This window comes from Culex pipiens, chromosome 2, assembly GCF_016801865.2.
Source record: "Culex pipiens pallens isolate TS chromosome 2, TS_CPP_V2, whole genome shotgun sequence".
Taxonomy (NCBI): Eukaryota; Metazoa; Arthropoda; class Insecta; order Diptera; family Culicidae; genus Culex; species Culex pipiens.
The window spans coordinates 78,552,051-78,567,117 of record NC_068938.1 but is presented as its reverse complement, the minus strand read 5'-3'; the positions used below and the strand labels follow the sequence as shown (position 1 = coordinate 78,567,117).

Below are 15,067 nucleotides of genomic sequence, written 5' to 3'. Positions count from 1 at the left end.
AAAATTGTTAGCAATTGTCATAACAAGTTTTTCCAATGAAAATTAAAATTTTGTGCAGACATTTATATTGTTTGCCGCTGATTTTCAAGGGAAATTTGGGTAAAAAAATTAAAATTAAATTTGCTTTAGCCTTATGCAAGACGGATTTTTTAGCATAAAAAATACATTTTTTCAACTTATAAAAATGAAATGAAAATAATTTAAAAAATATGCAACTTTAAATTAGTTAAATTTCTTAGAAAATTGTTATAAAAAGCAAAAACCCTTTTTTCTGAAAATTCAAAGTACCCGAATCACTTCAAAAGCTACCCAACTTCACATCCCTAATTTAATGATAAATATTTGATTATTTAAAAAAAAAGTTTTTTTAATTCATTATCAAAAAGAAAATAAAAAATATAAAAAAAATCTTATCCAGAATACATTTATTTTTTGAGTGCACCTTCAATCTCTGAGGCAAAAGCAAAGCAAATTTATGACCTGTGGAGTTTCGCCAGTATAGTTAGGGTAGAGTAGTCATCAATGAGACACGGGGAACAATGATAAAATGGCTCTCACTAGTCGTAGTTTCAACCAATCAGGCTCATATTTGGGGGAAAGGTGTGTCTACTGGATACACGTCTGCCATATTAGTGGCTTTGATTATGGACGCTCCCTTGAAAAGTAATTCATAAATGTTTGATTCTGGGGTGTAAAAGTAAATTATGGACAAAAAAAACTTTTTCGCTCGTAGGCTGCCATTTACACCAAAACTAATATTTCTTAAAATTTCTTTCGACGTTCTAAAGGGATTAAGTTGGGCTACAATGTCCTTTCATTAGATTTGGCCAAAATTTAGAATAAACTCAGAATCCAGGGCTGTCTCATTGTTCCCCACTCATTTCAGCCCATGGGTAACAATGAGACACTTTGATTTTTCTTCAATAAACTTTTCAAAATCGATGGAAATCTTTCAAAACATGAATTGAAAGTAATTTTTGGCATATTTATAGAGTTTAAACTTCATTTAACCAAAAATACAAAGTTATTTGGTATTAATATATGGATTTTACAAAATTGAAATACTTTTTAGTGTAACTTTTGTTATTAAAAGTTTCATGTTGGCAAAATTGCTCTAAAATGTTCAAGGCAAGTCACCTGCAATGGAACAATACAAAAACATGATGTTTTGCTAGAAAAATGTTGATTTTCGTAAAGTGTCTCATTGTTCCCCACCTGTCTCATTGTTCCTGCCAAGTGCGTCTACAATGAGACAGTTGAATAACTCTGGCTGTAGATGTCGGATCGATCTCATATTTTTATCAATGTTAGAACACATTAAAAGAATGATAATGCAACTGAAAGCTCATTAAAACATGCTGATGAAAAAATTAGAAAAATCGTTGAAAGTTGAAAACCAAAAGTGTCTCATTGATGACTACCCTACCCTACTACATCCATTCAGTTGGCCACAATTGGCTTGTAGCTGGTTGGTGTAAGGGTACCATGGAGAGGGGCAGTTCTATAAATATTAAAAGTGATATGTGTCCAGCCCCTCGGTAGTCCCAGGCGTGGGATTTGCTGAATAATTGAGCGGTTTCACTGTTATATTTGGGATGCAGTTATGTATGTCTAGCTGGAGGGAGACAACGGTTTTATGCAATGCAGATCTATAGGGTAGACAAGATTTGGTTAAGGGGAATCAGTTTGACCGCTGTCAATCTACAAATTTGATAAGGTTTTACAGATATGGAGAGTTGTTTTAGTTATTGAACGGACACAGAATGATACTATTGGGAAATCATTCTCTAATTGGAAGAAAATATTAATTATAAATTTGAAATCGTTCATAACAAAAAAAGGTTGTCTCAATAAAGATAAATTGACCTCGGTTTGCAAACAGCTTCCAGTACAAATCCATTAATCTAGGTGCCAATCCACCAACGTGCAATTAATCGCGGATTACTCTCCGCGGTGTAGCGCCACCTGGACCACCGGTTGCGTCGTGTTAATTTATTCGAAAACGTGCAGTCCACACACAGACACACATGTTTGCGCGCTCAAATTAAAAACTGATTTATTTGTACACACCTGGTTGAGCACAACACCCACGATGGTGAAAACTACTTGCTCGTAAATTAAGAAAATACGCACCCGCTGACAGGTCACTTGCGAATTTGTTCGAAAATGCGAATTCGAAATTTGGTTCATTCAAACGTCACTCTCGTCGTTTGTCCTCGAAATGTCCCCGTGAAGGGGGCCCCATCAATCATCTTGGCGGAGGCTTCCCCAAACGAGGTGACCTCTACACATAATGCAATCATAAATCAACTTGTTCCACGGAGGTATGCAGCTCACCTGAGCTCTTGCCCTTATTTTATGCTAATCAGTGACATGAAATGACCGCTGCGCGGTTCTTCCAAAATGGATTACCCGTGCTGCAGGATAGTCATTTTTAACCCTTGTTTGATTTTTTTGATTCCTTTTTGTGAAAATACAAAAAAACCTCGATTTTTTAACTTTAAAAAAATGTAGTAGAAAAGGTCTTTAAAAAATTCAAATACATCTAAACACAAGAAAAATTAACGACTTAGAAAAAAAAGTAAAACAGAGTTAACTCAACGGAGAATCTTCAAGTACTCATCGTGATGTGTCGACTTGGGACGCAAAAAAGAAGGTTGAACCCTTTGACAATGAACGCATATATCTTCTTGTTCTGCTGATGGAAGCAAAAAACAAACCTTCAAATTGAATTATTATGTTATGCACTCGCTGATGGTGGCGCTCTGCAGAGGTCTCCGTGGGTCCACGATAGATCAACCAACCCGAACTCCCTTAGTGACTAGAAGAGGAACCTTGGTGACTGTGGAAATGTCGTATTCCGAGGTCATGCTTTCTTGCTGTTTCATTCTGCTTCCTGGATGCTCCCCCCCCCTTAAAACACTGAAGAAAAATTTGAATTTCAAAACGGCAGACATTTGCTTGGCCGGAAGTGAGTCTTCCCCCCTGAAAGTATGCAGCCGACAGAAAAAACAGTTGCCGCACTTTGCTCACGATGACGCCAGCCCAAGACAATATAATATTGATGCAAATTTCCCCACTTTCTGGTGCATCTTGGAGAGACGATGACTGGGCTAAACGCACACGTCTGGAACCGTCGCTTTGCAAAAAGGGGAGCAAAGTTGACATTCCGGCACCACTCTATTTAACGACGTCAAGTGTGGAGCCTGGGCGTTCTGTCTTCTTCGCTATAGACTCATAGATTCAACCATGTAACGAGACAGCACAAATTTCCGCACGTCAATATTCAGGGCACACGAGATGAGGTACGTAGGGGAACTATACCCTTTCTCAGCCTATTTCTATTATCGGCCTATCAGCACTTTGCTCATGAATTACAGATTAAATAAAATGTTTTTGACTGTTCCAAAGTAATAAATAGCTCAAATAAAAGTGAGCAAGCAATTCATTATTGTTGACACACCTGAAAATGTTGATTCAATAGCGGAAAACAGCAAAAGTGATGAGAATTGGTCGAACGGCTTAGTGTGATTAAAATGGGTATATTTCCCCTAGCTCTCGTGCCAGACAGTTTTCGCATGTCTCATGTAGATATGCATAAAATTATAATGAAGTGAGAAATTACGTTGCATCGCGCCCCCTTAATGGGCTCGCGAGCTGGAATGTAAGTGGGCTTGTGTAAATATTGCGTGTCAAAGGATTTTTACTGCATATCACGCTCATTATTGTTGAACTTACAAATAAGAATTGAGATAAATTAAAGGTTAGAACTTACTTTTTGGTCTTCTCATTTTGAGTTAATATTTGAATTAAAAAGTTACAGTCCAGTCCAAAAATTACAACTATTTTTCAGTGACTTTCTTTTAAATTTCATTTGTTTTATTCACAAAAAAATTCATCAAGGTGAAAAGGGACGCCCGTTCTTGGACAACTTCTCTTCAACTTGAATCAGTTTATGAACTCGACAGATTGCTATTAACCTATTATGCTTCTAAAAAACAGGGTTTTGTATGTAACGGCATTTTTCTTAAGGTGCTTGAAAAAATCGAGTCATGGTGGCAATTTTGCGCAATCTACTCGTTTCACCTTAACACTCTACAACCCAACCTCGCTTCGATCCAAAAAAACTCGCCAAAAATATTTTTTCTACTAATTTTTGTGTTTTTTAAGCATTGGAAAGAAGTACTTTTTAAATTTGAGAAAATTTTAAGGTTGGAATTTTGACATGGTTTTTGTGAATTTACAGCCAACCCTCATATTCGGAACAGTTTACAGATCGGCCAATGTTCAACAAATCATATAAAATCGATAATTGAACATAATGATTTGCTTTTACCTTCATGTGAAAGCTTTTCTTGCGATCTTTCGATTGATGTATAGACCGGCTGTACATTTTTACGATTTACATCAAGTTTTCAAGAAAAGCATTGACCCTTGAAATTCACAAATTCGGAACACTTTTTTCTTACGATGTAAACAAACTTTTTTTCTCTCCAGGAGTACATATTTTTTTATAAAATAACTTTGCACTCTGAAACCAATAAAACTCATGCTTAGTAGTGTTTTATGAATGGTCTGATAACTTTTTTGTAAAAATATCAGTTAAATTCAGGTGTTCCACAATTGTGGGAGACACAATAACATCCCACAATCATGGAACAGGCAATTTGGAAGCAGTGTTTTGGTGCTCTGGATAAAACAGTCTGGAAATGCAGTTTTTGTTTGAATAGTATTACTTTTACTAGTGAAATAGCAAGAGAGTGTCCAAATAAAGGCCCTGAAAATAGCAGGGTTGGCAGAAAAGTTGCATTTTGCCTTCTATTGACAAATTATCACAAAAGTGTTCCGAATTTGTGGGTGTTCCGAATATGTGGGATGACTGTACCATAGTTTTAAAAATTTCATTTTTTTTTTCAAAATTGCCAATGCCAGTCAAGTCGGGTACATATAAAGGGTGTTGAAAAATCGAGTTTCACACAACATTTTTGTTTCAATTCCAAAAATCACTATTTAAATAAGTGAAACTTCCATATGTTTCGTCAATAATTCTCCGTTTTCTCTTTCAAAAATCAAAACAATCTTGAAAAGTATTTTTTAACGCTACAATTGCTGAAAAATTAAACTTTACATCACTCATATCGAATTAGTAGTTTTTGCAATTCCGTCGTGAAACTACTTACTTTTCCTGTCATTTTCGAGCGACGAAACGGCCTGTTTTTCTTTACCAAAAATAACAGAATGGAAAATAATACTTTTCAATACCAGTGCTGAATAGTTCTACTTTTGGGTGCTGAAAAGTTGAACTTTTCAGCACTAGTATCCAAAATTAACATGTAATATTTTTCTTGAACGGTGAATTTGGCACGAGTCGAACATCTATTTAACAAGTTTAACTGAGTTTGATAAATACGACGAGTGCTGATAAAATCAACTTTGGAGGCTTCAATAAAAATATTTTAAAAATTTGAAATCAAGCTTTACTCTTGAAAATGTCTACCAATACATAATTTAAAGAAAAATTACATAGTTACATAATTTAGACCAAATTATAAATCTTTCGAAAAAAATGTTTTGAAAAAATCAGAAAATTTTGCAAAAGTTTCATTTTTTACATTGAAAATTGCCCCAATAGTTTCCGAGATATCGTGGGTTGAAAATTTCAGGCTAATTAGGTGACACTTAGAAAGTTTTATTTTCATCGATTAGAATTCTCGGTGAGGCTGTTCTAGAAACTAATTATGCAGTTTTCAAAGGTTCCTTAGAAAAAATTGCCGGATTTTTCAAGCTCCAAAAAAAAAATTCTTGGGCGCTGAAAAAAAAAACGATTTGTTTTAGCCTAAAAGTAGCTATAACTTGAAAACGGTACATTTGAACATTTTATCAAATAAAAATCTTAAGCACTTTTCGATTTCATTTTGCTTTAAAAAATTGTGTTTAGTTTTTTGTCATGGTTTTCGATATTTTCCTTAAAAAAACATTTTTTTCAGAAAATCATATATGTTAAACCAGATATCTTTTCTCCCTAAGCATATTTAAAAAAAAATCGAAAATTTAAAAATAAGAATGTTTTGAACCTAACTTATAAAAAGTTGAAAAAAAGTTAAATAAAAAAATCGGATATTTTTATCCTTGTACCTATTTTTTTCAAAGATTTCTAATCATATTCTATAACTTTGCTAAAGACACCAAATCGATCAGAAAATCCCTGCCAAGATACAGAATTTCACACACACACACCAAAAAGGTAGTAATCCAGCTGCGTGTAAAAGGCCTCTGGACGTAAAACAAATTTTGCATTTTTTTAAGCAAAATGTTACGTAATATTACACCATGAAACATGTAGCCCACCAGTATGGGAAACCTACTTGACCGATTTGTCAAGCTCATAATGTGTTTATCCTTTCCATTCTTCAAAGGTCTGATAGCCAAGTGGGCTAAGGCGCCAGTCCTTGCACTTGGTGCTGGGTTTGAATCCCGTCGATTGAAACTGTTTTTTGCATTTACAAAAATAGTACATGCAGTGTCTAATATCAAGTGTCTTTTTTGACAAAGGTGATGTACATGCTTTTGCATGCGATTTTACCATCGGATTTTTTGCTACATTTACATACTCATATTGTATGATAAGCTCCCAAAATTGTATGGAGCCTTTGATGAAAAAAGTTATAATGCAAAATTGCTTTCTTTTTATGAACAAAGTTTCATCTAAATCAAACAATGATAATTTAAAAAAAAAATCGCAAAAGAGAATGGCGAAATCGTAGAGAACTATTCTGCTGTTATTTTTTGCTGCCTTTTTCGGCCTACTTTTCCGTTTCGTAAATCTAGAATGACCGGAAAAAGTATATAATTTGACAAAGGAGTTGTTAAAAGTATTACTTTTCGACACTGTTTAAAAGCGGAATTTCGAAAAAAAATCATGCGATTCGTTTTGAAACTTGATTTTTTCATGATTCGTCGTATTTATACAACTTGGCAGAGCTTCGTGCTGTAAAAGTTATCATTTTGAACTTGTTTTACAAACCACTATTATTGCACTACAATTCGAATCAATTAGTTAAATAAAAATATTTTGAGACCATTATTTTTTCTTTATATTTGTAAACAACAAACTAATTTTTGTTTCAATCGTAATGCGATACACGTTGGCTATCAAATTTGATTTCAACTCCCAGATTTTTCCCCATCAAATTGCACCATTTTCGTTAGAACCAATCAAAATCTAATTGACCTTAATTAATTAAAAAGTAGCAAAACGCTGTTAGTATGTAGTTCTATGGAATGTTTTCGCTCATCCTCCCACCACAAAACCAAGACATGAGTGCCAAGTGGTAGCAGATGTTTACCTTCTGAATCGCGAACGGATTTTCGTTCATTTTTCCACACAACGTGTCTTGTTTGTTGATGGAAAACACACACTCACATTTTGTCACCATCAGGATGATTTCCACAAACCGAGAGGTCATGCACTATTTTCGTCTCTCGGTCGCCGAATGTCACGATCATTAGTCACATCAAATGTTGATGTTGTTTATTTATCGTTTTTCGCTCATTTGCTCATTTGTATGCGGTTGACATTGAAAAGCTGCTGAAATTCGCATTGTGTCAAAAAAAAAAAGGAGATTTGTTTATGCGCCATAAAATCATGTCCCAATTGATTGATCCCACACGGTGCGCAACCCACAGAATTCATGACTGTCCCACATGGAACGAGTTTTTTCTTATTGAGGTCTTTTGGTCCCAGAACCGGTATGACCACTCGACGCCACCTAGACGACGACGCCTTCGCACTTTTCATTCATAACTTCAGGTCGTCGTCGTCGCATGTGCAACTTGTGAGCATATATTTTACGGCGTTTCGTGCCAACCTCTCAGGACACACCGACATAGCGTCGGGTTTGGAACAAATTATGTAGATATGCAACCGGAGGAGGTGGTCCATTCATGACGAAGAGGAAGAAGAGGACAAAGTGGGCGCCACTTGGACGTTGGCGACGTGGGATCGAACAACGGAAAGTAATTGGTACTAATTTGAATACAAGTGCCATTAGTCTGCGTTCGATGGTTTTTGGGGCAAGAGGCGGGAGAGATGATTTCTTCCGAACTCTTTTGGAGGAGGAATAAATTATACGCGAAATGGACCATCGAACTACCCTCCAATCGATTTTGATGGTCAAGTGGATTGAACACTTTGGGAAAGTTGTCAGCTGCTAATAATTTGACTATTTGGTCATAGGTACTTTGTAAACAAAACTTCTAGAATGGAAATACAACATACTCTCGAATAACCAAGCGGCCTGCTTTGCATCGTCAAAAATAACAGTTCTAAGCAATTCTCTATGAAATCGGCCGATTTTGCGCATTTCTATTTTTTGTAATTTTTTGATTTTTCTCAAACTTTGTGGGGGCTTTCCCTATGACCAAAGAAGCCATTTTGTGTCTATCCAAAAAAGTCTTCATACAATTTTGACAGCTGTCCATGATCCTTGGTACGTAAATATTTGAAAATCTGTATCTTTTGAAGGAATTTTCTGATCGATTTGTTGTCTACGACAAATTTGATGACTATTCAGAAGTAATATGTACCGTAAACCGGGGTGATATTGATAGGATTTCAATTTATTTTTGAAATATTTTTCAACTTGTAAGGTTTGTCTCAATATTATTATTTTTAAGGCATGTGGGTAGGCTACCCAAGGTTCATGCACTATTTTTAGAAAAAAGTTTTTTCAATAATATTTTAAAAACAGTTGCGTAAAAAAAATCTTAATTCGAATTCCGGGGTGACTTTGATCGTCATAATTTTTATTGTTCAAACCACAACCTAACTCCGCCGCTAGACGGGCTTCGATCCGAAAATTCGCCAAAAATCACTTTTTCAACCATTTTTTTATCTTTAAAAAGCATTGGAAAGAAGAACTCTTTAAATTTTAGTCTTCTAGAAAATTTTAGGGTTGGAAGATTGACTTGTTTTAGGTGACTTTGCCAAAGTTTTTAATGTATTTTTTTTAGGGAACGACTTTGGCTGTGTACCATTTCATAGCGAAAAATGAGAAAAAAGCAAAAAAAAATATGGAAAAGTGACTGTAAGAACATAATAAATCGATAGGCAAAATGTGATGATAGGAGGTGGTAGAATAGGCCAAATACTATCAAAAACAAATATAAACTAATCAAGATAAATGCATATTAAAATACTAAAAATAAAACAAGAAAAACAACAAGAGAAGTAAAGTTTTTCGTAGAACAAAAGTTGCTCAAAATGACCTCCTGAATACGGGAAAAATAAAAAACCTGGAAAAAAAATTTGGGCAGTAGAGGTAAACAGTAAAAAAATGTGTAAAATTGGAAAATGTAATTTTGGATGGGTGAATATTAGGGTAGAGTAGTCATCAATGAGACATGGGGAACAATGATAAAATGGCTCTCACAAGTCGTAGTTTCAACCAATCAGGCTCATATTTGGGGGAAAGGTGTATCTACTGGATACACGTCTGCTATAATAGTGGCTTTGGTTATGGACGCTCCCTTGAAAAGTTATTCATAAATGTTTGATTCTGGGGTGTAAAAGTAAATTATGGACAAAAAATACTTTTTCGCTCGTAGGCTGCCATTTACACCAAAACTAATATTTCTTCAAATTTCTTTCGACGTTCCATAGGGATTGAGTTGGGCTACAATGTCCTTTCATTAGATTTGGCCAAAATTTAGAATATCCAGGGCTGTCTCATTGTTCCCCACTCATTTTAGCCCATGGGTAACAATGAGACACTTTGATTTTTCTTCATTAAACATTTCAAAATCCATGTAAATCTTTCAAAACATGAATTGAAAGTGATTTTTGGCATATTTATAGAGTTTTAACTTCATTTAACCAAACATACAAAGTTATTTGGTATAAATATATGGATTTTACAAAATTTAAATACTTTTTAGTATAACTTTTGTTAATTAAAGTTTCATGTTGGCAAAATTGCTCTAAAATGTTCAAGGCAAGTCACCTGTAATGGAACAATACAAAAACATGATGTTTTACTAGAAAAGTATTGATTTTCGTAGAGTGTCTCATTGTTCCCCAGCTGTCTCATTGTTCCTGCCAAGTGCGTCTACAATGAGACAGTGTAATAACTCTGGATGTAGATGTCAGATCGATCTCATCAAATCAAATCAAAATCAAATCAAATTATTCGCTCTACAGCTTTGCCTTGGCGTTCTCGATTGCGAGATTCCTACTCGAAACTAGGTGTCCGAAGGCTTGATTGTTGAGGCAATTGCAAACCTCTTTTTACACCTTAGCTTCCATCCACCCCGGGATTCGAACTGACGACCTTTGGATTGTGAGTCCAACTGCCTACCAGCGACTCCACCAGGACAGGACCCAGGGAGACGACCCCTACACCTGGACTGAGCTAACGACCTAACCTTTTTAGGTTAGTCCGGGGCCAACATTTACTTCCCGTCCGACGGAAGACGTGATCAGACAAATCTCGTCTCAAAATTTGCCACCGGGACCTTCTGGGATCGAACCCAGGCCGACTGGGTGAGAGGCAATCACGCTTACCCCTACACCACGGTCCCGGTCAGATCGATCTCATATTTTGGTCAATTTTAGAACACACTAAAAGAAAGAAAATGCAACAAAAAGCTCATTAAAACATGCTGATGTAAAAAATAGAAAAATCGTTGAAAGTTGAAAACCAAAAGTGTCTCATTAATGACTACCCTACCCTACTTCTTTTATGATGTAATTTTACCTCAATTTAGACTGAAATATTAGTTGTTTTTACACTTTTAACTAAAAATAACAGAAGAATTGTTTTGCAAATTCCGAAACAACAGATAATTATTTAACAAAACCGACAGTGTTAAACGTTAAATGTCTTTTGGTTTAAATTTCAGATAGCACACAAGCGATGAAATTACAAATAAACAAACAGATACCATTGAAATAAGTTGGCAATAGTCCAATTTTGTAACATTATTTATGTGTACGAACGGTGCGCGTTCTTTAAAAAAGATACCCACAAGTTAGTTAATTACCAATTGCTAATTACACTCGCGCCCACTTATTCCGCATTTTGAAAGACGTTGATGAGCGGAAGATATAAAAGCTATTAATAAACAACTGTGCGTATGGATAGAGTTTAGATAGACGAGTAAACATCAGTGGATACCAGCAGCACTCTCGAAGCACTTGATATCCTCTCTCGCATGATTGTATGGATGTTCTATTTTGTTTAGCGGACAGGAAATTTCGCCTCTCTAATATAAACTTAATTGGACGCTCGCGCCGTTGAAATGGGAACACGCATTTCCTTGAAATTTGTTACTCGCTTCCGATGATCAATGAAGCTTGATTATTCCGGTCACAATTGCGAGCTCGTCCCCCCGGGTGGGTGCCCTTCCAAATTCGCGCCGATACCATCTATAGTCAATCGAATCACGTACAACCTCCTCCACTGTACTCGGTAACTGATGCGTTTCTTTGTCTCTTTTTTTTTCGCTTCACAGATCTGTCCCGCAATCGGTTCTGCGAACTGCCCGAGGACATCACATCGCTGGCCTTCCTGGAGCGGCTACTCGTCTTTCACAACACGATCCGGTCAATTCCGGACACCATCCGCGGACTGCACTCACTCACCTACCTAGACCTAAGGTTAGTCTCCCATGAACGGTCCGCCAGATGTTTGCGCAATTACAATCAGCGCGATTCAGTGCAACTCAATTAGCGCGTTTTTAATTAATTGCTAACACAATTTCCCCTCTCCCACCACCAGGAACAACCAGCTGGCGGTGCTGCCGCGGGAGATTTGCTTTCTGCCGCTGCAGGTGCTGCTGCTGTCCAACAACAGGCTCGTGACGCTCCCGGACGAGCTCGGCCGGATGGAGGAGCTGACCGAGCTGGACGCGGCGTGCAACCAAATCACCCATCTTCCTCCCCGGATGGGCGACCTGCGCAATCTGCGGTCGCTCACGCTGCGCAACAACCAGCTGGTCTACCTGCCGCGCGATCTCACCTGTCTGCAGCTGGTGTTTCTGGACGTCAGCTCGAACCGGATCGCGACGCTGCCGGTGGAGCTGCGGCTGATGAGCTCGCTCGTCGACCTGGAGCTGGGCAACAACCCGCTGACGTCGCCGCCGGCTAGCGTGAGTATAGTTACATCTCCTGCGTTCGATGTCTCATAAACTGATTTCTTCCGTCTCTTCCAGCTCTGCGTACGCGGGCTTGTACACGTCTTCAAGTACCTCGAGACGGCCGCCGCCCGGGAGGAAAAGTCCAAAACCGGCCTCGACGGGCACGCCACCCTGCGGCGGTCGGCACTCTCCTCGAAAAACTCTTCCGGCAGTCTGCTGGACGGTACCAGCCGGAACCGGCGAGCGCACGTCGACTCGGGGTACAGCACCAGCGACGGTGGTGGATTCGAGGGTAAGCGATGGTCGCAGGACGACCCGCACGACGGCACCAACTCACCCAAGTGGTCACCCATCCCGATGCACACTGGCTTTGCCGGTAAACCGCCAGCCGGTGGTCACGCGGTCCTCCCCGCGGCCACGGGCGCTAATCCGTTGTTGTTGTTATCCGCTGCAGGGTCTAGGCCGGAGTTGTTGGATTCGAACGGGCGCGAGGGAACGCTCGAAGAGGAGTTCAAGAAGGGTATGGCGCTGCAGGAGCAGAGGAACAAGGCTAACGACATTTCCCCCGAGGGCGGTGATCTCACGCCGGACAGTATGAAGGCTGACGACAAGATGCGATCGCTGGGAAATATTCAAACTTACAGGTAAGGGGCAAACTGTTCTTAGTGTCGACAGAAGCTAATTTGAGGTTTATTTCTACAGGGAATACAAAGAAGCACTTCGTCAGCAGCGTAACCAAACGGACATCTACCGGCCCAAAGAAGCACTGCCTCAGACGCCGGACAGTGGCGGGTCGACGGCGGAGTCTCCCCTCAGCAATTTCTCCCCGTACAGCAGTAAATCCGCAGCGACCACCCCGTCACCGTCGGTGTTCACCAGCAGCAACCAAAGTTCTCCCCTGTCTCCGCACCACGCCAACATCGCCAAGCTGAACCAAATGAACGTCGCCAACGGGAACAACGGGTTCAACCCGCCCGTCAACTCTAGTCCCCTGATGTCGCCCAACCGGAACGTCATGTTCGAAGACGGAACGGCGACCACGACCAGCACCTCCAGCGCCAGCTCGACCCCGAACAAGCGGCCCGTCCAGAAGGTCATCCCGTCGCGCAACATTACCTCCACATATCAATCGCCGACGCACCTCAACGGAAATCACCTCTCGACCAACGGCGGATCTCCGGCGGCCAACGGGGGGAAAATCCCCGTCGCAAACGGCGGAACGCCGGTCAAGACGGCCCTCACCAACAGCAGCTGCTCGGTGGACTACGCGTACGTGAAGCCAAACAGCCCGTGCAAGGCGTCCAGCGGCATCCTGTCGCACAACAGCGTTCCTTCGTCGATTCCGAAACCGACGGCCAACGGCGCGCACTCGCCGAGCAACGGCAACCAGAAGCCGCTGACGGCCACCGTCGGGTACGTGAACAACGCCAAACCGGGACAGAAAACAAACAAGTGAGTTCTTTCGTAGTATAATTTAACAGACAAAACTAATTTGAATTTACTTGTAGAACTGTCTCCTGGAACCGGGACGTGCCAACGGACAAGCTGAGCTTCACGATGCGGCGGGAGTTTGACAAGCAGAAGGAGGAAACCGAATTGATCGAACAGCTTCGACAGGTAATTTGAGTAAAATCTAGAGTTGAACAGTTAAATTTAGCAAAACAAACCCTTTCCAGATTATCGAAACCCGTTTGAAGATGACGCTTCCGGAGGACATTGCGCCGGCGCTGACCGACGGCGTCGTGCTGTGCCACCTGGCAAACCACGTGCGACCGCGCTCGGTTGGCAGCATCCACGTGCCGTCGCCGGCTGTGGTAAGTTGAATAATTAACTATTAAATTCTAAAATTCTAAAATTCTAAAATTCTAAAATTCTAAAATTCTAAAATTCTAAAATTCTAAAATTCTAAAATTCTAAAATTCTAAAATTTTAAAATTTTAAAATTCTAAAATTCTAAAATTCTAAAATTTTAAAATTCTAAAATTCTAAAATTCTAAAATTATAAAATTATAAAATTATAAAATTCTAAAATTCTAAAATTCTAAAATTCTAAAATTCTAAAATTCTAAAATTCTAAAATTCTAAAATTCTAAAATTCTAAAATTCTAAAATTCTAAAATTCTAAAATTCTAAAATTCTAAAATTCTAAAATTCTAAAATTCTAAAATTCTAAAATTCTAAAATTCTAAAATTCTAAAATTCTAAAATTCTAAAATTCTAAAATTCTAAAATTCTAAAATTCTAAAATTCTAAAATTCTAAAATTCTAAAATTCTAAAATTCTAAAATTCTAAAATTCTAAAATTCTAAAATTCTAAAATTCTAAAATTCTAAAATTCTAAAATTCTAAAATTCTAAAATTCTAAAATTCTAAAATTCTAAAATTCAAAAATTCTAATATTCTAAAATTTTAAAATTCTAAAATTCTAAAATTCTAAAATTCTAAAATTCTAAAATTCTAAAATTCTAAAATTCTAAAATTCTAAAATTCTAAAATTCTAAAAATCTAAAAATCTAAAATTCTCCAAATTCTCTAAATTTTCAAAAATTTCAAAAATTTCAAAATTCTCCAAATTCTCTAAACTCTCTAAATTCTCCAAATTCTGAAATTTTTCTAGTCTCAAAATTTTCAAAATTCTGTAAATCCTTAAAATCCTCAAACTTTTCAATGTTCCCTTAATTCTTAAAATTCTCAAATTCAAAAAAAATCTTAAAATTCTAAAATTCTAAAATTCTACAATTCTAAAATTCTAAAATTCTAAAATTCAAAAATTCTAAAATTCTAAAATTCTAAAATTCTAAAATTCTACAATTCTAAAATTCTAAAATTCAAAAATTCAAAAATTCTAAAATTCTAAAATTCTAACATTCTAAATTCTAAAATTCTATAATTCTAAAATTCTTAAATTCTTAAATTCTTAAATTCTTAAATT

General features: G+C 37.7%; 1 protein-coding gene across 4 annotated transcripts in view; it reads left to right on the top strand.

Annotated features, from left to right (window-relative positions):
* LOC120419191 (leucine-rich repeat and calponin homology domain-containing protein) overlaps positions 1–15,067 on the top strand; it is a 126,598-nt gene that overhangs the window by 100,307 nt on the left and 11,224 nt on the right. For 3 of the 4 annotated variants that reach the window (XM_039581864.2, XM_039581862.2, XM_039581861.2), the window contains 6 exons: positions 11,512–11,656; positions 11,778–12,147; positions 12,211–12,779; positions 12,838–13,587; positions 13,644–13,752; positions 13,812–13,949. In XM_039581864.2, the coding sequence (XP_039437798.1) occupies positions 11,512–11,656; positions 11,778–12,147; positions 12,211–12,779; positions 12,838–13,587; positions 13,644–13,752; positions 13,812–13,949 (2,081 nt within the window). The remainder of the gene's footprint in view (positions 1–11,511; positions 11,657–11,777; positions 12,148–12,210; positions 12,780–12,837; positions 13,588–13,643; positions 13,753–13,811; positions 13,950–15,067) is intronic. The other variant, XM_039581863.2, reaches the window with a different exon arrangement.